This window comes from Apus apus, chromosome 1 (assembly GCF_020740795.1).
Source record: "Apus apus isolate bApuApu2 chromosome 1, bApuApu2.pri.cur, whole genome shotgun sequence".
Lineage (NCBI taxonomy): Eukaryota > Metazoa > Chordata > Aves > Apodiformes > Apodidae > Apus > Apus apus.
In genome coordinates this window covers 97,105,352-97,132,390 of record NC_067282.1, presented here as the reverse complement: position 1 = coordinate 97,132,390, position 27,039 = coordinate 97,105,352, and the positions used below count along the sequence as shown (strand labels likewise).

Sequence of the window (27,039 nt, the reverse complement as noted above, 5' to 3'; positions counted from 1 at the left end):
TAAAGGGACCCTGAAAAGAGTTGCAGTCTGCTGAGGAAAAAAATGTTATTTTTCTCAATTCATTTTTAACCACAGATTGTTAGAAAACATGAGTTTGTAAGATTGCAATAAGTACTAGGGAAAGTATTTGGACAGAAGCCAAACAAATACCAATGGTCACTCAAATCCCAGAACAGGTGACAAATCAATAAGGGGGTCCTCTAAATAATTTTGTAGATGTGATTTTTACAGATGTGGGAAGAAAGGCTGGATAAAAGTAGAGGGATTGCTACAAATCAAAATATACTTGCTCATAGAGAACATCAAAGGCTGTTACACAGCAGCTGGTTGTCATTCTGGTTGCAGTTCAGAGCCAATTATCTTTTCCAGTGCAAACTCAGAAACCAGTAATTGTGCTAAGAAAAAAAGTAGCTGTTTCTACAACCTGACACAAAGTTTTCAGAGCACAGACTATGTTTTATTTTATTCTTATACCAGTTTGAAAGTGGTACAGGTTTGTTAATGAGGAAAAAATGAAATTTACTTGTGGAGAAGTTTTGTTTACAACACAAAACCATTCTGATAGTAAAACACAGCATTTTGAATGGTATTGCTATGGGCTTCTACCCAGAGGACACTGGTTTATATTAAAATGCTGAGACCCTAAGATGAAGCAGTTGCCAGTGTGTGCGAGAACACCCTGAGTTTACTGAAATCAGTAGAAAAATTCCTGTTGCACTGAATTAGGTCTAACTGCATCACCAACAGTGCTTGTTACACTTGCATTATCACTATACTGAGATTTTCTCGCATCCAGACCATATGATATTACGTTAAATCTATCTCAGATGATGAATTCATTAGTTTTCAGTGTAGGCTTTTTACTTCCTCCCCCCTTTCTCAGGTTAGAGTAATTGAAAGCAAGACCATTTGATTAGGGGAAAAAAAAATAATTAAAAAATCCCAAATTATGCAAAATGCTCTTTGTTTCCACATTGGAATAAGATATGGAGGAAAAAAATGTTCAGATCCAGGTCTTTTGGTGTCACTGGGCTTTGGGTTGAATCCACAGAGAGAAACAAAGAACAGGCCCAGTCAAGAAGCCATGCTCCAGAAGCAAAATATCTTCAGTGGGCCACCAAGAGAGGACCTGAAGCTTCAGAGGTGAGACTTGCTTCAGGACAAGAACAGACCTTTTGGCATCAACTGATGCCCAGCTGCTGTAGCTCAGGCACAGGAGCACAGTCTCCCAGCAGTGCTGCCTCTGGCTTGCTCTGGGCTGCCACCAGTGGTGCCAGCTTTGGGCACTCCTGCACATCAGGGTCCTCAGCACGTGCCTTAAGCCAAGGTGTAAATCAAGAGGCTGTTGGCACACACCAACACAACAGCCTCTCTAAGGCTGCTGGGCTGAAGCCTCAGAGGCCAGCCTGAGACCCCCACATGACTCAAAGCCCACGAATCCTGGAAGGTGCGAGTTATCCGTGCTGGAGTAGCTCTGTCCCCCTGCAAAAAATAGGAAGAGCATTGCACAGCCTTGAGGTAGGAGTCAGATCAATCCAATAAGAATGAAACAGAACTTATAAATGCATCAGAAAATAGATCCTGGGGTGCTGTATTGCGGAGAGGCAGACACTGGTGTGACCTGGGTGAGAGAGCAACTCCCTCACTTCAACCTCTGTCTCTTTGTTTCTACATCTAAAAAAGTGAGCTCAGTCCCCCTATACCTCAGCTGTACAACTCAGTAAGAACTCAGACTCATTTTATAGGCAATTTGCATGCATGTGAACAATTACACAGAAGGCACATCAGCCCTGCATCTAATGTTGATAATGTACTTAGTAGTAACAACCCTCCTTTCCTGGAAGAGAACATTAAACCTGTTCAAAATACAGTATTTTTTCCAAATGATAGTATTTCTTCCCACCTACAGCATATCTACCTTAATCATCTGACTCCCACATAACTGGCTCGACTTCAATGACAGTCTCCTCTACTTGTTTAAAAGTCATGTTATTTCCACTGCCATCAAAAAGGCATGATTTTCAAGTGAAGTTATAAAGTTTCCAATACAAGGAACAGTGTGTGGGTGCTACTGAAGTAGACTCTCAGGAATGAAAAAGAGATTCCCTTCCTTCTAACGGAGAATTGGTTCTTCCTTCTCTCTGGGACAAAGAGACACTTTTATTTATTACTATATTTTGGCTCTCTCTACAAAGAAATGAAGCCTGTGTCCCAGTGTGAGCCCAGTGTCAGCCAGATCTAACCTTGGCTCCATCAGAAAGAAAGTGGAGCCTTGCCCTCTGTGTGTCCTTCATGGTGCTGGATCAACAGAAAAATACTCCATTATTTTAACTAGCTTGCTTACATCCAGCATCCTCTAGCCAAAACATTAGATAATGGACAGCTTACAAACCAAATTTTCTCCTGGAGGCTCCATAAGGCCATCCCACCTACCTATCTCCAAACCAGAGTTCAAGTGAATCCGATCCATTAAAGCTAAGAGCAATTAGGTCTGACTCATATGCCTGATTCCCCCCTTGCTGCTGAGTCCCTCATATGGGTCACAGGAGAAAAATTTTGGACTACTTTCTGAGAAAGCAAAGGTGAAAAATATCTCTTCAATTTGGACCTACAGCTTTTCACCTCAAGCTTTGTATCTGTGCTGACAGCATCATGGATTGCAATCAATTCTACTGAGTTCCAGATACTTTTATATCAGCCCTCATGTGTAAGTACAGACTTTGTCAAGTGACACCAGTTTATTAATTTTGTGTCTTGGATCTGAACTGAGAGCTGAGAATGTAATCTCAAACCACTTCTGTGGTTTGTGAGACTTTCAGCTTCTTTTCCACACAGCTCTCTCAGCAGCTGTCAAATCACTGCAGGTCTTCATTTGCTGAACCCGACCTCCCTGAAGTTTCACTTCATTAATTGCCCTTTTCACAATATCTTTCAGCTCTATTCAGTCCCTCTGAATTCAGCATGATGAGTAGATAGAGGAATGTTCCAGCTGTTACAGCAAAGAAGGTTTATGAAAACTGAATTATGTAGCACCTACACTATTAATTAATTAAATATTCCAGGTTCCATCTTAAGACACTGCCATTGTTTGGAAACCTGTCAGAGCCCCTTATCAAATAACAGCCTTCATTCAGCTCCATATATACCTGATGGTTTGTCAGTTTGACATACAAGCAAGCTGTCATTCTCTGGGAAGGAGAGAAAGATAAAAAAATAGAAAAATAAAGAAAAAGTAAAGGAAGTTTTCTTATCTTCCCTGCTGCCCTCCCTTAAGGCAGATCTGCCACACAAAGGCCACATTTACATCAACTCAAATTTGCCTGAGCTGATCAGCTCAAAATGCTGAATTGTACAACTGGTAGCAGGATGCTGTCTGTGCTGCCCCTGCATGGCAGTCCTTCAGGAAAGTGCAGCATGAGAGTGGGTTAGCAGCAATCTTTGGGTTAGTCCAGAGATTTTGTCCCCTCTAGACTACCAAAGCCTAATGCAGAACAAAGAATCAGCCCTCATCACCACCCACTTAGATAGTCATGACCCCTGAGGTCTTGTCCCACGAAGCCATCCAACCCACTCATGTGGCACAGCTGATTGACCCTCTACTTCCTGGCACTTGGCACAGCAAGAATAGAAAAGGAAAATTCAGACTTACCTTTTCATCTTGTCTTCAGCAGCTCATGTACCCTGGGGAAAGCGCCCCAGTGCATGTACCCATGGACGGCTGAGCTAGGTGATCTTAGAGGTCTTTTCCAACCATGACAATTCTGTGATTCTGTGAAAAAGAAAAGATGCTCTTGACCATTCAAGCTGCTATTCTGTTCTTCAGATTTCTCAGTGTTGTGTCCTTTCCCACAGCCCCTTCCTGATTGCCCCAAGAAAAAACACTCTTTTTGTAAATGATGGTTTTCCCAGGAGGAAGCGTATCCTGTTGGTCTCATTGCTGTCTACCCAGGAAGCTCCTTTTTGTGCCAGTCTCAACAGATCCCTGCTGCTGCAGTGTCTAAAGACTCTATGCAGCCCACCTGAACTGTATCAGAAGTGGTCCATAGCATCACTGCATCAGGAGAAGTGTGTGGCAGATGCGATAGCTGGGTTTTTTCCTTTATCTTAGACCCATGCTATTCTGTGTTTGTATTAAAAAGACAAGGTCAAAAATACCTTCAGATGAAAACTATTGAGTTTTAGTTGTCACTGGAATTTGTTTCTGTCTCTTGCCTCTGCAAAAACAAAAAAACCTCCATTTTGACATTCCTTACCCAGGATGGAAAGAGTTATTCTAATCTCAGGTAATAGAGTCATACAATCATAGAATGGTTTGGGTTGGAAGGGACCTTAAAGTTCATCTAGTTCCAACCCCCTGCATGGGCAGGAACATCTCTCTGGAGGTTGCTAGATCTAGGTTGCTCAGAGCCAAATCCAACCTGGCCTTGAGCACTTCCAGGGAGGGGGATTCCACAACTTGCTGGGGTAACAGGTTGCAGTGTCTTACAACCCTCACATTAAAAGGTTTCTTTATAATGTCTAACCTAAATTTCCTCTAAATAAGCATCTTGAAAATGAACACAGGTATTTCTCTTGCTATAGAGATCAAATGACAGGTAAGATGTGTCTCTGGAAGTGCTTTGGCACTCAGCATGGATTGAACCTGTGATGTTATGCCCTGCTAAAATGTATTGCATTGCCCAGGTAGGAGATGAAAAAGATTTAGGCCCAAAGTCAGTCCATTTGCCCAAAATGTTTATTCCTTCAACTTCCAAACAGTGACAATAACCTCAAGGTCATGTGTAGAAAACAACCAGTCTGAATCGAAAGAGCAGGGAGCCTGTTCTAGACTTTTGGATGATCACACAGCAAGTTGAAACTATTGCTACATGTTGGCACCAAGTTGTAACAGTGATCGGTCTGATTGTCTATTCACTTTTTTAGATTACCTGCTCATGTTGGTTTACCATGGGGGCTCAGGGGTCTCCCTGTGCACTCAGTCCTTCTTTCAGTGTCTTTCCATGGCTTGGAGTTGGACTGACTTAAGACAGCAGATTAACACTGGCCAGCTAAAATTATTACTGCTCCCTACCAGCCTTCTCTTCTTTCTGACAAGCATTATCACAGCAGGTGCTGTTTTAATGGACACCATTGTTTCTGCACCCTATGGTTTTCCAGGGTATCTACAAAAACCTTCCCAAACCCCTGGTTCAGATCACTGTAAATATGGAGTTAGTAAGTGAGTGCATAGCAGGATTAGGGTAGGTGATGCAACCCACAGCAGTAGCCTTTAGTTTAGACTCCCCTTTTACTGCCCAGTGGATGTGTCAGTGTCCTGCTGGGTCAGCATCCTCTCTCGGGTCCCAGAGCAGCTGGTGCCTAACTCAGCACAGTGTGCACTGGCCACAGCCATGTGCCAGCAGGCATAACATACATACAAAAAAAGGGAATTGGCTGTTTAGTCAACACAGCTGAGGAAACAAGTTGCGAAGAATTATTTCTCTCTCACTGTTTATCATCCCTGCTTCCAAGTAAGCAGTCAAATGTAGCAGGGACACACATCTACCCATTGGGTGGGAAAGCAGTGGCAATGCAAAACACCATTTTGAGTCTTTCAGTGCTCTTCCAGTCTTGGGAATTTTTGCTCCATCAGTAGCTTCTCAAATTACTTTTGCTGTCAGCCCTAAAGCAGTAGTCACTCTCAACCAGGGTGTATGGTTACACCTCTCATCCTGCTTCTTCCCCAGAGGTCTTTGCTCCAGATATATCAGGGCTCATGGAAGATCCTTTCTGTCTGACCTGTATTGCCCAGCAGTTCCCTGGAACAGGGGGCTATCCCCAGTGGGAGAAGGAGACTGCTTCAGTGCCCTTTTGCACCACTGAAGCAGCATAATGCAGCATTAGCACTTTGAAGGATCTAGTCCATTAACTTTTAAAATTAGCTCACCAAGGGAGATGGAAGCATTTGTGGGAAAACATGACGGTCAAAGCTTCTTGCAAATCCAGACTGTCCTCCTCTAAAACATAATACCTCATCCATTATATGTGTAGCTTTCTCTCTTAACTATGTCAGTGTAAAAAGTCTGCAAAGTGAATTTTCTTCTGCAGCTGCCATCTTAAACTCCATCCTTCTCCTGTTAGCAGGAGAGTTGCGAGCTACAGCATTTTTCAGGAGTTCTGCATTGTCCAGGCTCTGATTTTTCTCCTTCTGAGATATTTTTTCACAGCAACTTAGAACAAGGTACAACAGCACAAACAGCAGCAAGCCAGCCTGTTCTGGCTTGAACAGGACACTGTATGTAGTGAAAAGCTGTTGTGGCACTGTTGGTAGGTATTGCAGAGGTCACAACGATGAATTAGCCTTTTAAAATATTAATTATTCATCTTATGACATCCTCATTACCTTGGGCTTATTTCCTTTGAATGAGTTCTTTTGTTGTCACTTCATATGTATTACCACACTTGGATTCAGAAACATTAATGTGATCCAGTAATCCTATGAAAAACTGGAGAATTTCCCCAAAGGTAAGGGATCCTAAAGAGCAACCCAGTTACTACAGAGACTTTTGCAACCCACTGTCATCTAAACTTACACCACTCCCTTCCAAAAGCCCAGAAATGCAGCAAGAAAATACTTCTGACATTTCTGAATCTTGGATTGGGCCATCACATTATCATTAGCTCTGGCCCCATCAGCTGGCTGGTTGGAAGCCTGTAGAAATGGGATCACAGGTTGACCCAAAAGGCACACATCACAGCTAGAGCAGTCAGTTCATGAAGGAACCATGTCATATTTCTCTTTCTCGTTATCAGCCAGGGAAGCGAATAAGATATTAATCAGTTTTTCCTTTACTCACAGATACAAACACACATTGACACACAAAAAAACCTGGCCAAATTCACAAAGGGTTTGTTAAATGATAGTCTTCATACTTGACCAAACTCTGAGGAATGCTCCCTGAAATACTGGGCTTGAAGTCTGTATTCAATCATGGGAGCAGCAGATGATTAGTTGTGCCATTATCCCTGTGCTGACCGGCACCTGAGACGATCATAGTTTTTTTACATTTGCATGCCTGGTGAAATCAGAGCAAACCCTTTGCTCTGTGATTAATAATGCGTTAAGCCACAGATCCAAACTATTTCATCTTTTCAATGGTTATGGGAACGTTTACAAGACTGATGGCTGGACCATATACTGCCAACAGGCTGGAAGAGCTATCATTTATTACAGGGCTTTCTTGCAGCCAAAATGTGTAGTAGTCCCCTGGTAAACTGTGCAGAAAAAGAATTATGAGTTTTCATACAGCATTTTACCAAATTAGAAATCGAGTGAAGCTTTCTGCACTACCATTGTTTTTATGTGTAGGGAGAAAGAGGGAATGCCATTAAACTTTCCTGAAAATGTAAAACCCAAATATTTCTGCACTGTGATGGTACTACAGAGCTTCGCTCATTGTGTTGGCTGATTTAATCCAATCATACCGGAGTATTTTGTGGTAATGTGTTATTCAGTTTCACCATATGCTTATAATAGCCTGATCTATCTATTGTTTCCCTGATATTTTCTTGTAACAACATCTTAACTGTCCCAGTGCCTCTCTGAAGTCTGCTAATTGTCTTTTCACTGCTGCCAGTTAAATTCTCTTCTCCCCCCTGCCCCAGTATGATGGAAATAATTTTCATTTGATGATAATCGACAGATTTCATTAAGCATTTGTAGGGACTGAGAATTTCCAAGGCTCATACATCAAGGATTTGCTATTTTGGGTACAGGAGAACCACAAAATCACTGACCTGGCTATCTCTGTTCATCAATACATATCTATGTGTCTGCACGTGTGTGTGCACATGCCACAGCCTCGTGTTTTCACAGCAGCCCCAGGCAAAATCTCTATAATTCTCATAGTAGAAATTTTTCATTTGCTGCTAAAAGACAAGGAGAGCTCCACTGCACAGGCAACAGGAAAAGGCTGAGGAAGCATAATTGTGACTCCAGGAAAACATGTTCACATTGCATGATGTGATCCATCTCAGCTTTCTGTTCCCAAAACAAGCTCTGTAGTTTTGTCATCCATACCCACTGCTGCTTAAAGTAAAGGAGAGAAAAGGTCTTAGGAAAGGTTTCGAGCTCTGATGATGATGATGATGAGCAGAAGCTTGCTTTGTGTTGAAATAACAGAACCTGAAAAAAATGCTATTCCAAAACAATTGCCCTCCATGAAAACTGCATCAGTGCTTTAGGCCAAAAAATCCTCCTGGCTCACATCAAAGGACAGCAAATAGTCAGCATGCCCTCAAATAACTATCAAAATGCATGTATCCTCACCACAGTAGCACTTCTTTGCTGCACAACATTTATGAATCCTCAGGGCAAGTAACTGTTCTCTTTCTCAATTTCCCCATTGGTAAAAAAATTAGTATCTCCTTTCCTTTGAGACTTTCAGATAAAAGGTCACAGAAAATAAGAGCCAAATATTACTATTTGTTTGAGCCTCAGCAATTTGTTCCCTGCTGAGCTTCTAGCTTCTGATGCAAATGTATTGACATCATACATTCAGCACTTGTATTGTTGTATTTGCATTGACCTTCATTTCCAGCAACATCAGAATAAAATGTAATTTAAAAATTGATAGGAAACACAAGAAGCAAATAATCCAGGTTGTACCGAGCGAGTAGTGCTAATGCTTCATGCGCCAGTTCTGTAGCGGCTTCTTAAAGCAAAGTGTAATATCAGGGTTTGGACTTTTCAAGGTGCAGTTACATTATTAAATTCATTTCCAGTACTCACATCCATGTTGGGAATAAGCGACTGCAGTTTTTTCTCCCTTTTCTCTTTAGAAATATGTGATTGAAAAGAAAAAAGAGTCTTCTTGCTTCAAGACAGCTCTGCCCACGTTGATCTCAGATTAGCCAGGCAGGAGTTCAGCCTCAGTGAGGTGATGAACATTTACTCACATCAGGGCCCAGATGCTCAGCTGGGCTGAGAGGAGAAGCAAGGGGAAGAAACCAAGGTGACCCTAACAATCCGTCATCTGTCCCAGAAGAACCTCCCAGGTCTAATTAGGTAATAAAATCAGTTTCTGCTTCTTTTACTTCTTTGGTTTAAAAAAATCTCTTCTTGGAATAAATACAAAGTGAACGCAGTGGCCATGTACTGCATTTGGCAGCTAGGGAAAACTTTTGTTGTGGTGGGAGGAGAGAGAAGGGCTCACTGCATGACACAGAGCTGGTTTGATTCAGCATCCTTCTGATGCCTTCTTGAATTCCTCCCAAACTCACATCACTTTCATCCGCCTGCCTTGTATCCAAACTCTTGCATTTTTCCTCCCAGGCGTTGTGATGTACACTACTTGAAGGAAGCATGGCTAGCTTTAAAGCCATCCTTGATCTCTACTCCTACCCAAACCTGGTTCACTGCAAGCATGAAGGAGAGAAGGACTCAGCAAGCTTTGAAGGAGACCATGCCATGTTTTGCTTCTTTCCCGTCCCATCAAGCATGTGTTAGGAGCACAACAGGAGCCAGAGGATGTTGCCTTACAAGCAGACATCTGCTAGATTGTTTGGGACTTGATAGATTGTTTGGGACTTAGCAAGGATCCCACGGAGGTGTAAAACTGTGGAGATCTGAGTCAGGTACACAGTCTGGAATAGCTACATCCTGATGGAAGATGCTCCTGGTTTGAACTGCTGTTGAGTGAGACCAGAATCTGGATCTGTGTTTTCCATTTGTTACAACACGCCATTTCCTAAAATCTCATGTTAAACACTTGTATGCAATGTTGTAGACAGATGTTTTTGTCTAGAAATGCCTGGGGTCCTGCCCTCCTTGCACCCCCATTTACATCTGAAACTGGGAGCCTGGTTTAGTTTATTCTCTGAGAGGTAGGATATCATCAGAGTGAAGAATGTCCAGTTTTAGCCAATTGCTCATTGTACAAAGTACATATCAACAAAGTGCTCCAAATTAGCAGTGGTCTGGCAGCAGTAATAAAAGCTGCTAGAAAGGGACTGTGTAATTGTGCTTGTCACAAAGAAGAATATAATCTGCAGCTGCTGTATACAAATGCCTCAAATCCATATGAGAGTCAGAAGAAAATCAAGTAAGATAGTAAGCTCTAGCTCAAGGAGAGGACAGCAAGGGATCTCCTTCAAATACTAGATTCCTGCCACAGACACACAGCATCCTAGTGGTGTCTCATCTGCCTGCCTTCCCACCCAGCTATTTCAAAAGTAATTTTTGCAGTAATCTCTCAACAATATTTTCCTGGCATTGCTTCTTTTTTCTTAGTCTAGATATATGCGCACTTCAGAATCTTTGCAGCCTATCTTTTCTGGTAAAAGAGTGCCATCTCATGACTGCTACAGGGGAATGAAACAAATCACAGTGGTAAAGCTGAAAACCCTCCAATCAGGGCCAAGGAGGACTCCACAACTCAGGAAAAACAGACAACGTTCTTCAGGCTTTTATATCCAGTGCTTCTTGCTTCAAAAGCCCTGACGTTTTGTTTCAGGACTCTTCTGTGCTATCATCTTAGGCACCTCTCCTTTGGGAACTGCACAGAGGAGCAAGCACCGTATCCATATTTCCTTGCTTCCTTAGACAGCTTACAACATACCTAGCCACCTCTTCTCAAGCTCATAATTGTTTCCTTCCTAGAAAAACGAATGTTTCTCACCAAGATAAATATTGCTAAACTAAGGAGTAGTTTGGGGTGCTATGAAGTCCTAATGACTCTTTATTTCTTCCATAAATTAAGTGCACGTGTAAAAGAAACTCAGAATTTCTCCCCTTCATCACCAGCTGAAAATATTTGAGGCAGAACCAGACATATTCTCATGGATTGATTTGTCTATGCTTCTCCCAGAAAAGAAAAAAAGAAAAAAAAAAATTACTTTGAATATTTACAACCAATGAAGAAAAAATAGAGCAAAATAACTTTTTGCTGGTTTTTTGCTTCTTTTTTTTTTTTTTCTTTTAAATTAATTCAGGCACTGAGGAAAGCACTAGATTGAAAAGCCCAGGGTTTGAAGTGTGTTGTTCTTTTTTTTTCCCAGAACAGAAATATCAAGACAGCAGTACTGAAGTTTTCCTAAAATCCCAGCCCTAGTGCTGCTGTTCTTCTTTATTAGACTCATTGCTAGATGCTAGGCAGTAATTAAAGATGAGAATCGGCTTCTTCCTCACCACCTCCAATAAAACCAAAGTCAGTTAAAACCAACTGAAATATTACTTTTCCTAAAATGGTCATTGATATACTAGAAGCTGTATTAATAGCACCTGTTATCAGACAGGATGCCAAACAGCTAAAATATGGATACAAATTTTGACTTAAATTGAGTATTATACAGTGTTCTGGAAGTGAAAGTTTTTACATCTCATTCCCTGAGGCAACCAGTTTTTTCTCAGTCCTGCAGTTCAAGAATATGCTGCTACTGTTCACAGATAGCCAATATTATTAACCCAAAAGCATCAGCTTAGTAAGTCTCATCCTATGAACTGGGAAAAAAAAAAAAAAGGAAAAAAAGAAAAAAAAACACCGACATCAAAACCCACTTGTTATTCAGTGGCAGGATTTTAACAGCACAGATTATTTTCTTTGCAGAACTACTACAAGGCCTGCAAAAGTTCATAAAAAATCAGAGCTGCATGAAGCTTGGGATTGGCTGAATCTTTTGTTACGATAAAGATAACAATAGCTGAGCCAATAGAAACTAATTTAGATTTTAATTAAAGATTATTGTTGTGACAGATGAATTCTTAAGCTCAGTGTGTTTAACAATTTCCCTTAAAAAGATTTTTATAAAGGAGTTCACCAACCGTATTAATAATAGCATGACAAATAATTGGTTGCTTAAACCCTCTCTCACTGAGAAAATGGAAAGGTATAAAATCTACTCTCCAAACTTACCATTTGAAATACTGGCAAAATTAGCTCAGGTATTCCTCCTCCCAGGAGGAGTAAGCAGTAAGTCAGCCCTGGGCCATGTGCAGCGTGGTGGTCCTTCAGACTGGACCACAGCACTGAGCCCCTTCAGTTCTTACACTGAAAACCTGTACGACCAGGAATGTGCTTCAAAATATCTGAGCAAAAATTCTCTACCTCCCAAGGGCTCTACTGCCAACAGGTCATAGCAGCAGGAATGGAGCTAGAGGCAGGTCCGTGCTTAAGTCACCAGAGAGAAGAGACAAGGAGCTACCTTCCCAAGTAAGGACTGGTCCAACAAACGTCACCAAAGGGCAACACCATTGAAGGTCTGAGCTTTGTCCAGAATGCCTAGAGAGGCTGGTTGCTTGTTTGTTTGGTAAGGAACCAGAAAGCAGCTGTGCAGTTATTAGCCAGTGCTACAGAGCCAGACTGATCCAGCCCTCACACATCCCCAGGCCCTGCTGCGTTGTGTAGGCTGCCATGTGATAAGAGCTGGCCTTCTCCAAGTGTGGCCATGACAGTCTCAGCAATGCTGTCAGGATTTAGAGCTTTCTTCTGAAAACCACAGAGCACCAGCCCTTTTGGGACTCTTTTGGGTGACATATAAACCAAAAATATCATCTCTGAAACTAAGGTATCTTTAGGAAAAAATCTTTCTTCAAATTGTCTCTTCTAAAAGCAAGTACCACCTACCCATGTTTAACTTGTTTTCCAGCCCACTTAAAAGGATGCACCAACTGCCCAGGCAACCCCACTGAGATGTTTTGTTGCTTACCAAATTCCAAGTTATTTTGGACAGAACATAATTTCTCTTTATTAATGCTGCATTTCCAAACATCACTTCTTACCAGCATTTGTTTGGCAAGAAAAAGTGCTTTATCCTGAACTCTCTTTTATCTCCTCCTCTGATTTCACAACTAGCCACAAACCTAGAGACAACCTCCAGCATACTTTGTGGATGATTCACAGATTTTGTTTTCAAAAAGCTACTGATTTTCCTTATTTCCTGAATTTTACAGCATGCCAAGCTGCGTGTTCACACTGTTTTGTCTTTAATCCTGGGTTCACAAACATTTCCACAGTAAATTGTGACATTTTTACAAAAAGCTTAAAGTCAGTAAAGTTCAGGACAGAGCAAACCTTGGATGCTCTGTTCTCTTTGTAAGTAACATTTTAAGAGAAACAAAAGCCATCCAAAGACACAGACTCAAATTACATGTTTAAGATGTCCCCACAGCAAGATGACACATACACTTTAACCAAATGTTCATCTCACAGTCATGATAGCACAAGTGTGCAGTAGCTACAAGCCATTACATTACAGCTTGCTTCTTTCACAGCAATCATGATTCCAACCAAAGCGGTTTTTCACCCATTCATCCCAGCACATTAATGTTAATGTGGGATTTTAACAATGCCCAAACATGTTTTGTTCTAGTCTCAATCCCAGTTATCACAGCGTGCTCAATACATGTTCCTTAGCAGGGTTCCTTGTGCTATGCGCTGTGTAGCATAGAGCCAATACAGCAGCCAGTCACATTTTTCCACAAAAGATTGGCCATTTTGGAAGAGCTCCCGTGTAAACAATGCTTCTACCCCTTTCCAAGGCCAAATGCATTTAGGGTCTGTATTCTCAGCAGTTTAGCAGGCAACCTGCAGAGCACCCAGCCCTCCTGATGCAGTCCATGAGCATTGCTGTGGGAGTCTTGCTGCAGGTGTGTCTGAGCGTTTGCGTCTTGCAATGCTAGCCTGAACATTTTGGAGAAGAAGCTCTTCTACACATAAAAGCTGGAGTTTTCAAAAAGACATAGGGTTTTATCAACCTGTGAAGCTTGATGCATTTTTCCTTTCTTCATTTCCTACCTGGGATTTATATCTACCCTGTTCCCATCTTCTGCCTCCTCAGCAAGGAGTGGAGAGAGGCACCTGCTTGTGAGGTGCTGAATGCATTAAACCTCTGGGTTTATGCAGAACAGAGAAGAACAGGGGCTGTTCTACTGCCCTCTTCCCCAAGATGAGTAATGTAGCAGCTCAGGAAGCTCCTATTTCAACCTTCTTTTATCCAAAGATAGATTTTCCTGTGACCTCCCCTCCCCTTCATAAAAGGTGAGGGAAGGGGCAGAAGACTCAGAGCCCATGGAGGAAATGGGAGTCCCGTTAGCTACTCTCAGCCTGAGATCACGCTGCAGGAAGCCAGCTGAGGCATTGCACACTGATGTGCAGCTGGGTGTCCCCCATCCTCTCTTCTCCTGGTGGTTTTATGAGATGATTTTCCCCAGGAGCAATGAACCAGTGACTGGAGAGAGACCATACAACAGACTGAGTCCAAAGGGCTTTCAAATGCAAAGGCAACTAAACTGAATATTTTGTGAACTGAGTATTTCCTGAATTAAAGATGTTGCTTTCATCTGTGGAAAGCCGCAGAAAGAGCCAACAGGAACTCATGTAAAAGCTGTGATTCTTGCTGGCTGGTCACCTCTGTTGTGGAAGCAACCTAGCAAGACAGTTGGATATGTCCAAAACCATAAACAGGACTATTAGCCTTAATGTACTGCCAGGAGTCTTCTCCACACCTCCTACCACCTAGGATCCTCTCAGCTCCATGCCATTCCTCCACCCTGGTGGGTCAGCTTGTGCCGCTTAGCAAAAAATCCTACCAAGACACTGTTCCAGCAAGGCAGCAGCAGGCAGCTCAGCTGGAGCCCAGTGCCTTTGCTGCCTGCTCCTGGCTGTTTGCCAGGGAATTGCGGAGCAGGCTGCTGGAGCAATGCACCAGAGGAGAGCGCCCCATCTGCAGGCCGGAATTCCGAAGGAAGCCTGCAGACTAATAGCAATGTATTTTAAAAAGGTCAGAACAGGTCTTCTGTTTACTCAGCACGTTGCATTTTGAAAGCAGAGCCACCGAAGATATAACCAGGTACTCCAGATTCTTTAAAACAAAATTCCTCTATATCCTCCTGGATGGGCATCTGCTAGGAGAAATAAAGCACTTCAGTGTCTGAGAAAGCACTAAATCTATAAATGCATCCCAACAGTTAAACACAGAGTCGGATACAAAATCCTTGTACTTCATGTTTCAACTCCACTGAATTGAATCTCCCGTTTCCAAGGACTCCAAGTCCAATTCTGGAACAAGCTTCTCTCTCTGGTCAGATGCTGTGTTATTTGACGTATATTAAATTTCCACAGATTTAGTCGACAGAAAAATGTCATCATCTTTCATTTAAAAAAGCACAGCTGAAAAAATTATTAAAATTCATACACATCAGGCAGCTTGATTTGCTGGGCATGGCCTGAATGTAAGGCTACACGAAGGTTAAATATTGGCTGAATAGTAATTGTACTATTTCTTTGAGAAGCTGTTCATTGCAAATGTATATGGTAGTGTTAGCTAAAAGTGGCAGCACATTTGAGATTGAATCAGATAAGCTTTTATGCCTTGTGCATGTACCATTTCTCAAACTAAGCTACATGCAGTTAGAAAGCAAGAAATTAGATGCAAAATACTCAATGAAGTGTATTTATTTCCTGATAGGAGAAATATTAGTCAAGTAAATTGAACATTTGTAACAGTATTTTTCCATTAGAAAAATATAATTTCACTGGCATTGAAATCTCCTACAGGGGGAAAAAATGAGCATTATTTTAATATTTTGAAAAACACTAAAACATGGCCATCTTTTTCTAATTTGGATGTTGCATTATACAATATATCACATTTGAAGAAGTCAGAATGAAAAGGGAATGCTTTGACTGATGGAAGTTGGACTTCATTTAGAACTTTATATCAGTTTATTTATACTTTACATTTGTTTTCGTCTTGTTTAGAAAGAAGTAGGTTTTGGAGTGTCGGAAAGCCCCATTGACTTGAAATTATGGCTTCTCACCACCTCAGTTTCCTAAGCATATTCACCTCTTGTGCAAACATGACCTAATAATAAATGCCTTCGCCCACAGAGGATGTGATTTTATTACTGGTGGTGGTGGTCAGGCCAGCTGCCCCAGCCCACTCCATGGCAACTTGCATTTTCTCATGTGGAGCTTGTCCCAGTCCAGTCGTCAGCTGTGAGACAAAGACAGCAGCTACCACAAAGGCCTCTGATCGGAATTCACAGATGGTATTAGATAAAAGCTATAAAATTTCAATATAGTGATAAGCTTCTTGGTCTGATTAAACAAGAAATATTTAAAATAAAAATAGTAAATTACTTGACTCCTTTACAGAAAAGAAAAAAAAACCAGCAATAGTTTTAACATTAAAAAAGGAAAAGGAAACCAAATAACAACAACAATGGAATATAATTCCTTATATTCTTAGAAGAAAAAAAAACTGTCCCCTCTCCCTTCCTCTCCCACTCACAGACTCCTCTCTCCAGCCAGTGCACCAGGGCCAGAAGCAGCCATGCTGCCATGTAGTCGGGACACGGAGAAGACATGCACACCATTCCTAAGCCACAACATGAGGATGACATGCACAGATTCCCAGGCATGCTGAAGCAAAGATACTTTAAAATGCTGGCAGGCACCTTTCCAGCTTTTACTTCTTTCAAGAGCTTTAGACGTTGCTCAGGATGAGATAAACATCCAGTTCCTGGGTGTGTTCTGAATCAAGTTATGGGAGCCCCTGGGAATTTCCCTTTGATAGATCTGAATGAGAAGATATGTATATTTATGAGGGTTTTTATTGTTTTCCTGACAGATGTACCTAAATTTAAAAAAAGGAGAGGGAAAATATCTTACTAGAGCATGGTATTTGCAACATTTTCCAGCAATAAGAACTGATGCTTCATGCTTTACAAAAAGTGGTGAGTTCAGGGTACAACAGGACTTTTTTTTTTTCTTCATTAAAGAGAACCAGTTAACTAGTACAGAATGTTTCTGACAATTACTTGGTAGGACTGTGGAAATTTTATTCTAAATCTCTGCTCTTTTTGAGGCAATCATTTTCACATCAGGGAGAACTGTTTAGTACAAATTTGACAGTGGAAGTCTAAATGAGGAAGGGAATATACTGCAAGCACATCTACTGGCTTTAAATCTCAGCATGTCCCCTGTGGCACACCAGTAAAACAGAACCAGCAAAGCTAGGTAATTTGCCAAAGCCCACACAATGTCTGCAAGAGAACTAAGATATCAATCAGGAGTTCTTGACTCCTAGCCTTTTGCTTGTTTTTAATATCACACATTGTTTTCTTATTCTCCTCAACATTTAAAAATAGCAGACTGACAAATCTTGGACCAAATATATTTGAGACCAAAAGGTCATCCAGGCAGAGACCATCTCTCTGCCTTGTAACATGCTGCTTGGTGATATTTACTGAATGCAAGAGCAATGCTTAGATACAAACCTAGAAAATCACTTTTTTGAGCACCATACTGGAGTTTCAGACACTAGGTGCACACTCATCTAATTACCTCAATATTAGTGCCACTGTCACAGTGTTTCGGTAGAATTCCCCCATCTTCTCACCCTTGTTCCAGGCAAGGTGCAAAAGTCAGCTCTAACACTATGGGTCAGCACCTGTCCCTTCTTCATAATTCCTACGGCAAAACAGTTTCCTCATGACCACTGACACAGAAGCTGTAAGAATTAATCTCAAGAGCCAGAGTTTTCTACATGTTAGGTTTTGATTTTGAAAGGTTCTTATGATACAGAAGTTTTTTACCATGTAGATCAAAACCTCTACAGTGATACCTCAGCAAAGGATGTTAAGAACAAAGACAGGGAGAAATCAATACAATAGGAGCACAGACATGCACATGGAAGTCTCACCTGCCATCTGGAGACCCCAGATCAGATTCTGGCCTCCTGTACATGACTGAAACTCCACTCATCCCAGAAGTGGGGACATCACTGTTTTCTGTGTACACTCAAGTTCTCTGCTGCTGAGGTCTTACTCCAGGTTGAACTGCAAAGCAAACATCCCATGCAGTGTTTGAAAATGGGTTGTTCTTAAGGGATATCCTACTCAATTTTGTGCAGCAGAGTCTGTTTGGTTCTGCTACGTGCCAACCGGAAATCACTGAACCTTGAAATTGGCTTGACACTGTTGCTGTCAGCCAAAAGCATGCACTTAGTAATGGACCATAATTCTTGCCCACTTCATGTAGTTTAGATTAATTTTTATCACAGCAGTGGAATGTGAAAATAAAAACTTGTAATAAAGACTGTCTCAAGTAGAACAAAAGCTGAATGAGGCTGTTAGTATGTGTAATCTGCTGATGTAGAAAATCCAGACCTGAAAACCACTATGGTTCAGCCCAAGAATGTATTTGATTTTGTGATTCTGAAGCACTCTTTTTTCACCTGAATTTTTTATAGCATTTTATTTTTTAAGGGTCCCATCACAAAGTTAAATCTTATATGGTAAGACTGTATGACACAACATTTTATTGTGTAAGCTACCATGAAATCTTAAATTAAAGGCATCGTGAAGAAATGCATCAAGTCACTCTGGGTCATCCCACCAAACCCTCGTAGCACTTGTTACACAGTGCAAAATATAAGCCTGTGTAGTAGACAGCGTGAACAAACTGTAACCTCAAAATAACTGCACAGGGCAACTTTTCAAGAGTCATGAATCTGGAGGTGGCATCAACTTCGTTATTAATTCTAATCAGTCAAAGGTGGGGTTGTAACCTTCCCCTCACATCAGCAACAGCTTAGCGAAGTTATTCTGTCCTTTTCTTTGACTGCATGGTGCAAACACTGAGCTTGATAAAACCTTCCATTTTAGATGAAAGAAAAATTGCTGATGGGTGCACTGAAATAGTGTCCACACTCCCAGTCAAACAGAGGGAGCCACTGCAGCCTGTGCTCTTGAGAAGAGCAGCCCACATGTGATCAGGAACCAGAGCATGGTCCCAACTTCTTGGAGTAAACAGGGCATAGGGTCAGGGATGTGACCAAATCCTCTACAGCATCCCCACACCAGCACAGGTACCTTCTGACAGGAGCCCAGCTGTGTGTAAAATTCAATGCAGATAGAAAGTGACTTAATAGGCTGGCTCCTGCTCATGAGCCCCTCTGTGCTCTGGAGTGTTGCTCAAATCTCTGTGCAGTTCAGCTCCCCACCTGTTGAAGAGGAACAATAAGCATTTAGAGGCTAAATCAAGGTTTTAATTACACTGGTTGTATGATAATGAGACTATACAAAGTAGTAACTAATTGCTGATTTCAGATACACAGAGCTAATCCCAGCACTGTCAGCAGGACCTTTTTTATTCCTATTTGAAAACAAAACAATCAAAATGTTTCTGCGTTAGCAGGGGGAAAAAAATTAAAATGTCTCCTTCATCAAACCTCCATAATTTAATTTGCTTCCCATGCTATAACAAGGACCAGATTTCAGCTTACAATGTGCCTTGCATAGTTCTGACTCAGGAACAAGGACAAGGGAGAGATAAGAACAGTATCCACCATGTTGTGTGTCTTTCACAGAGAAGTGGCAGCTCTTATGGTGCTGGTTACAGCCCACAAAGCTTTAACTGAACATTAAATATAATAATCATTTTTTTAAAACCCACAATGAAGTAAGATGACAATTAATTTTACTACCTAGGTACCTTGCCCAGCAATCAAGTATTTGCACAACACTCGGTGGTGATTCCCTAGCCTGTGCAAACATAAAACAAACAGACCGAAACGCTGTCATTAAGACCTAGCAGAAAGTTGCGGTTTATACAAAGGCTCATTAGCGCTCGTTAAGAATGCTTGAAGGAGTGAGACAGCAGTTAAGGACAACCATCCAAGGTCTCATCAGCTCACGGCATATTTCAAATGCAGTATGCAACGAGGGGAACAGGTGCAAGTGCTAACCCACTGCAGGGCAACCTAATCCTGCCGCTGCCATCCCCCCATGCCAGGCAGCAGTGACAGATGGTGCAGGACACTGCCACCGAGCTGCCATGCCAAGGTGGAATGGGATGGGCAGGGGCAGGCAGCTGTCCAGCCCCGCAGGAATTCTCCTCCATCACCACCTGCTGCCCCAGCTCTGCCCAATGCCCATCACAGCAGGGCCTGACAGTCCAGCCTCAAGGTTTTCATTGGGTCCGACATTCATTCTCAAATAGACCATTCCTTCCAGTTATAGTTTGAATTAATTTAAAACAAATGATTTGGTGCTCTTAATTTCTCGGTTTATTTTGAAAAATTCCACTCAATGCTGAGCTAAGTAGTTCCAAAGACTCCCCAGCTCTCACCAACCCTGAAGGCATCCAATTAAAATGAGACACTAGTCAAAACGTCAAACCACAATAATTTTTAAAGCCATTGTGCAACAGATATATGGCTACATATAAACCACACTAATTACTGAAGAAATTATGCAATACTTGACAATCTAAAGCCTAAAATACCCTCCCTCAGGATGCAGCCTCCCCTGTCAGCCAAGAGCATGTTCAGAACTTACAGTAAATAATAAAAGTCTCATTTCCTTTTACGTGACAATTATAATAATAATGAGTGTGGTTCATGAGTATAACGAAATGTGTGGATTAGATTATTATATATGATAAGGGCTTAAAAGCAGAAAAAACAGTCCAGAAGCTCTACTGACTGTGGAGCTGAGGGACCTCTGAGCCAGCACAGGCAGAAGCTGGTGAAGCTGCACCAATTACAACTACAGAAATCTCTCTGCTTCCAGACTCATGCTATTGCACTGGCAATCGCTTCAAGGGTCTCCACAACTGTGGCACTTTTTAATATGGAATCCTTACAATTTTTTTTCTGTATTAACTTTCTCAAACCTTTAGATAATAATAAGGCCTTTATAAAAGGTTTCTTCCATACACTTCTCTCACTAGAAAAAGTATTTTTCTTTATTTCAGCTCTCCTGCTTGAAAAATCCTAACTTTTTCATTCTAGTTCTGAAAATATTTTGTCTATCCAGGCAAAAGAAACAGGTATTAAATCACTGTTGAATGGGAGACTAAATTAAAAACTAAGACAGGTCAAATTTTCAGACGAGGGTTTGTTTTTACTGAGATTTAACTCAAATGTAATTCGGTTCATCTTCTTGACTTCTGCAGAAAATTGCCCCCTTCTTTTCCACCAGTTAAATGAATTTTTTCAACCCAAGCAGCAGGATCACTGAGTACTTGGTCTGAGCACAGGAAGGTAACACTGTTTCAAAAGCCCTCCAATTCTATTTGTTTTAATTTAATCTCTTTGCCCTTGTAACAAAAACTCTAAATTTCCCTCTCACTTCGAAGTTAAATTTCAACAGTAGAGAAAGGAATTACAAACACATGAGCCTTAGAAATGGCACAGTCCTCTTAGGAAACCCATCTAGGGGTGATTGCTCTTGGCCTGCCACCAAGGAGCAACAAAGGAGCAGGTAGGAGACCAGCTCAGAGGGGTGCCAGGGACAGCAGAGAAAGCACCAGCACCAGAGCACTGCTGGCTGCCACCCTCTCTGTCTCTCTCCCAGGGAAGGGAGATCCTACCCAATAATGCACCCACGCTTCTGGGTCTGCCCAGAAGAGCACTGCAACAAACAAGTGACCCTTTGGGGAAGGTGCTGCACAATTAGTGCATTTCTCATATGCATAGTGCTCTCTGAGCTACCCAGTTCCTCTCCTTCAATCATTGTACGGGAAAGATCTTCAGACTAAAAATCACAGAAAATCTCACAAGAGATTATTTTGTTATATGGTTTTGTGTCCTTCAGGCCTCCCCATTTGTGAAACGAACAGAAAAATGGTAAGAACTTTCTATTTCTATTTGTGCACTTACGAGAACTGAAAAGCAAACATATCTTGGCCTGTGAAACAGAGAGAAACAGAGGCCTGAGTATGTGCCAGGTAAGAGAAAAAAGAAATTCAGCTTGGTATGCACAGTAGAAGTATGGTCCTGCTTCTGTCTATATCAGGTAGGTACAGTGCAACAGTTTTCATGCTAAATCTCCCTGACAGTCACCCCACGGGAAACAATGGAGAAGCTCTGAAGTATCACGTCACAGTAGCAGTTGGTAAATGTCTTTTTAAACATAATGTTATCAGTGAAAAAGTTAGAGTACCAAAAAAACGCAATTTTCACCCATCAGAATCAAGTTATCTGAACATGGAGAGGAGTTTCAAGAGAATGAGGGCAGAGTTATCTAGAGCAGTTTGCACCACCCTGAAAAAGTTCAGAGACATAACTACAAATGTTTAATCTTGTTGAGTGTCTCCATGTGACTTAGTATGATGCCAGCAACACCGAGAAATTATGTGCATTTCTACGATTGCCATTTGTGGCCCTCAAATTAAAATAATTTAATTGCTTATTATTATTAGTTCTAAATAACTGATGAATGGCAGGCTTGTCCAGGAGTTATGTATCGTTATTTACCAAGTATTTGACATATCCTGCTTAGCTGACATTTACTTACTAATACATAGTTTATAATGTGAAAATCATTAAAGGAAAACCATCACATTCTCTCAGTTTTTTCCCATTTTGTTGGCAGCATGTTTTTGCTTCTTAAATGCACTTCTGATCCTTTTCCTGGTCATCCAGGTTTCCCTTTCCACTATTAAGCATTAACATTTTATTGTAGTGTTTCCCTGAGTTGTCTGTCTGAGATGGTGCAGGTTCTTCAAAGTCACAGGTCCATGCCTTAGCCAGGTGTTTCTTCACCCAGAGGACACTCTGGACTACACTTTGAGCTTGGAACAGCTGCCTTTATGTGCACCTCTTAAAGATACAGTATCTTACAGATTTTTTTACCCTACAGTAGCTCCCAGAGTGAGGTTCAGCAGAGCTTCAAAGGAAAGGTAACAAAGACATTAGTCCCAGCTTTCTGAACTCAACTCCGCAAACTGTCACAATGTCCTTCAGGAGCTTTGCTGATGTTTGTGTACTGGCCACCAGCCCAAACCTCAAAGCAGTGTATAACTAAAAGGCAGCTCCATTCTTTAGGGGAACCAAGTCAGGCCATGAATCACAGGTTCAGGGTTTAGCTCCAGCAGAGAAAAGCTTTTGCATAAGTTCCTCATTTAGCCTGGGCAACTGTTGGACATGACAATGTGGGTTCACTACGCCCCAGGGAACCAAAAGACGGCACAATGCAAGTCATGTACGCTCTCAAAAAGCCATCTGAGACTTGGCAGTGGGTGAGTTGCTCCTTGATGAAATACAGGAAAACCAAGTGCATTTAATAAGAAACGTTAATCTTTGTTCACAGACTCACCACTTGATATTATATATGTGAGCAGAAAGACAGGTCATCAAATAGATTACATGTTGTCACATTACTTTCTAAGCTCAACCTCTTATGATGTCAAACCTATTTCTTTTCTGTTACATATCTTTTTATAAACACGTCTCTGCCTAGATGAATAAATAACTAAGGATTTGGGAAAGGAGTGGTTCCTTATTACAGCACTTCTTCTTTCTCTGTTACAGGAATGACCTGCCAAGCTCGAAGTTCATACATTACAAGTGAGATCCTTTGGGGTTACCGTTTCACCCCTGTCCTCACTCTGGAGGATGGATTTTATGAAGTTGACTACAACAGTTTTCATGAAACATATGAGACCAACACACCAGTTTACAGTGCCAAAGAGCTGGCAGAGATGGCCAGCCGAGCAGAACTGCCTCTGACATGGTCTGTTTCCAGCAAGCTGGACCAGCATGCTGAGCTGGAAACTGAAGAAGAAGAAAAGAATCAAGAAGACCAAAACGAAAGAAACGGTGATGTGGCCAACTTGGAGAATGAGTCCAAAGTGTAGAACCACTGGAGGTGTAAGGGCCACACCACCTCCTCTAACTTCTTCTTTGCTCCCTGTTTCTTTCTCCCATGTGCTTTTTTTTTCTCTTCCTTATTATTCTTAATTCCAGGAAAACAAATACTCAAGTTGCGAAATATCTACCTGCCCAATTTGAACTCAAGAAATTCATAGACTAAGCAAAGGTGTGGGTTAAAGCTGCAATACACATTATCATGGTGGAATGTCAATCCCCACCCAGGCAACAATTTCTGCCTTCCTCAGCACCTCTCTGAGTTCAGGCCTCCAGCTTTATTCACAACAACAACAACAATAATAATAAAGCCAAAAGTAGTGAGATTATAGACAAGGGATTTAAAAGGAAAGACTAACTAATGGTCATTAAAGTAAGGGGTTTTGCCTCCAGTTTACATGTATTTCAGGACGGTTTCACATACTGAGTGACAAGCCTCTATGATATGGGCATTGCAGCTTTAAGATGAAGGTGAGCAGAGGGATCTGCAATCCAACACGATACTGTACATATGCCTTATGTAATTACTTTCTCTTTACATTTAGTAATAAATACCGCATGTACAAAAGTACTGTAGTAAATAACTTCTAAATAATGTACATAGATATGTAATTAATGTAGGTTTAGAAACAGAGTTCTAGAAATACTGGGATGCAAAAACTAACTACCCATTGAGTAGGCATTTCTCTTCTAATATTTGGATTGTAATACTGATTTTTTTCCCCCTATATCTATGGCTCTTCTAGTGCATGACATTTTCTTCAGTGTACCAGACTGGCAGCTATTTAGAGTACCTCACTGCTTGCCAAACGGATCATTTTACTGACTCTAAAAAGCCATAAGTCTGGGAGAGTGCAGGGTAAAGAAATTGTAACCTAATTACTGAAAAACTGTGAAAATGTTTACAAACAAGGCAAACCATTCCTGGTTAATTTCTTTGGCAGTTCAACAGAAAATTTAAGCCAAGGCAAACTCATGGCAAACCAGATTTTCCTGTATACTCTAAATATAGTGAGCATGTTTCATGCAGAGGTATTATCCTTTATGTGCAATACCTAGTGAAACTTCTCCTTTCTCCTCACCCAAACCATGGGATATCAGCAGAGCAGTTTGTTACACAAACAGCACAAGCCATTGCAAACCAAATGTTGCACCTTAGCGAGTAGATTTTAGCTACTCTCCTGGGAAAGAAACAGCTGAATTACATCTGAAGCAGTAATCAATGAAATCCACTCGTTGATGGTGCCAGTGCTTGGCCTGTCCTGCAGAGTCACAGATGGTGGGCCATCCCTAGGAACATGCTTCAACAGGGTTTCTCAGCTAAACACAGAGTTCCTGCCACCTGTGCTCAGAAGAGTGGCTCCCTAACAACTTTCTTCACCTTAGGTTAGCTCCTAGGCTGTTGTAAATCTGTAAATCCTGTACATTCTGACTTGACAACTTTAAAATTAATGGGGCAGTGATAATTTGCATAGCTTACATGGCCACACTCCTGTGAGCAAGGTTGCTGACATGCACAGTCCCAGTTTGATGGATGTGCTCTCTAAGGGGCTGCTCGCGTGGTGTGGCATTGCCCAATGCTAAGGACTGCTCAGTCAGGCCCAGTGTGCATAAAATATTACCTGTGGAGAAGAAATTGTGTTGCTTTTGGTGAGCTTTCACTCAGGCCCATCAAGAATGGCATTTCTGTCAGCAAAGGAGAAGAAGCTGCAGCCTTAATTTTGTTTTTTATACCTGCCTACTCCAGAAAGAGTGACTCACTGAAGAGAATCTGAAGCATTTTTTGTACTGAAACATTTATGTTAAAATAGAAGAGAGAAAATATAACCTCAGGAGAAACTTAGTGGGCAGGTGGAAATTTTGCACTGTGATATAGCTTTCACATTAACTTCACACTTATTTTCAATCCTTCTTGCTGAAGCAACTGCCCCTTGCTAATTTTCACAGAGTGTGGCTAATCAGTGGGGTTTCTGCAGGTTCTCTAGCTGTGTTTTGTGCTGAGGTGGGCAGAGCAGGGGGTGGGGAAAGGGATGCGTGCCAGGGACTGGCAGATCAGGCTGGATGGAAAGAGTTTCTTGTTTCAGTTCTGAACAGTTCCCCTAGAAGGCTTTCACAAAGCAGCACGATGTAAGCAAAGGTGCAGAATATGGATTTTTGCTCCCTCCATCTGGGATGGCTGGTTCTGCCAACTCAGTGTAGGTTACTTATGCTTAACTTTTGTGAAACAACACTCATTTTGCTACAGACCTTTTGAATCTCATTCTTCTGCCCCAGCATCAGCAGCTGCCGAGTGCTCCCAGTTCATCTATGCCAACCTACTCATAAGGCCACCTGTGAGAGGTACTGAGCATTTTTAAGGAAGGGTGGCTCCTCAGCTCCACTGGAATACAGAAGCCTTATAGCAGGGGAGCAGGGGGAAGTGCTGCATCAGTAGCAATGAGCTGCCCGCCTGTATTTGTCCTAGAGAAAGGAGCATGAGCTGAAAGCAAACCATTCCTCTGAGGATAAACCTGCTTTTTGCTCTTGTAATTTACTAGGCCACTCTATAATTTATTGCTGCAGTTTCACGGAAGTTTGCATTACTTAGGACAGCAGCTCAGGGCCCTAATTCAACATTTTTTGTGTCCTGTAGCACAAAAAAAAAATAGACTTTCTGCCACTGGGGCATGTGCATGTGTAAGCTATATTTTTGTGAATAGGGCACTTAAAGCTTAAGGTGTGTGTGTGTTCATTTCTCTCTTTCTCCCCATCTGTATTTTATTGTCTTTGGTATTAATGTAGGACGGACTGTAAAGTTTATGAAATCTCATTTTTGTAACATAAGCTTAAAAAAAATAGAAGCCTCCAAAACTTTCAACAGGGAAGCTTCACGTAAACTTTGTACTAGAATGTCCCTATCAAACACCTCTATTTTTCTACTATGATTGATTAAGCAGTTTAACAATGTATTTTGTGTCAATGATTTCAACTGAACTGGTAAAAAGACAATTAAGAATTGAATGCTATTAATTAACAATGGATTTTCAAGCCGTATATGCTGAGTGGTGTTTTCATTATCAGAAAATAACTTAACCTGGGAACTTCATCTCCTAATCCTAAACAAAATACTATGAAGTATCAGTGCCCTATGGGAATATTTTTGGAAAATCACAATTTAAGGAACGTGAATAATACAACATTTTTATGTAATTGACTACACGATTAATCAAGACCCATTACATCTCTATATACTTCACTAATACATTTTAATGTCTTTTTCTCAGTACCTTATGATTTCCAGGACCAAAAGAATTTACAAGATCAATGTGAGCTCTCAGTAATCTACTGTAATGCTCAGTTCTTTCTTCCAGTGAACAGAAATACCACAGAGGTGCTTTGTGCAGACTTCATGCACAGTGTCACACA

General features: G+C 41.4%; 1 protein-coding gene across 4 annotated transcripts in view; it reads left to right on the top strand.

Moving 5' to 3' along the window:
• Positions 1-26,660, top strand: part of KCNJ6 (potassium inwardly rectifying channel subfamily J member 6) — a 172,925-nt gene extending 146,265 nt beyond the window's left edge. For all 4 annotated transcript variants that reach the window (XM_051644169.1, XM_051644170.1, XM_051644171.1 and 1 more), the window contains one exon: positions 23,299-26,660. In XM_051644169.1, coding sequence (XP_051500129.1) covers positions 23,299-23,624 — 326 coding nt within the window. In that variant the 3' untranslated portion in view covers positions 23,625-26,660. The remainder of the gene's footprint in view (positions 1-23,298) is intronic.
• The last annotated feature ends 379 nt before the right edge of the window (positions 26,661-27,039 follow it).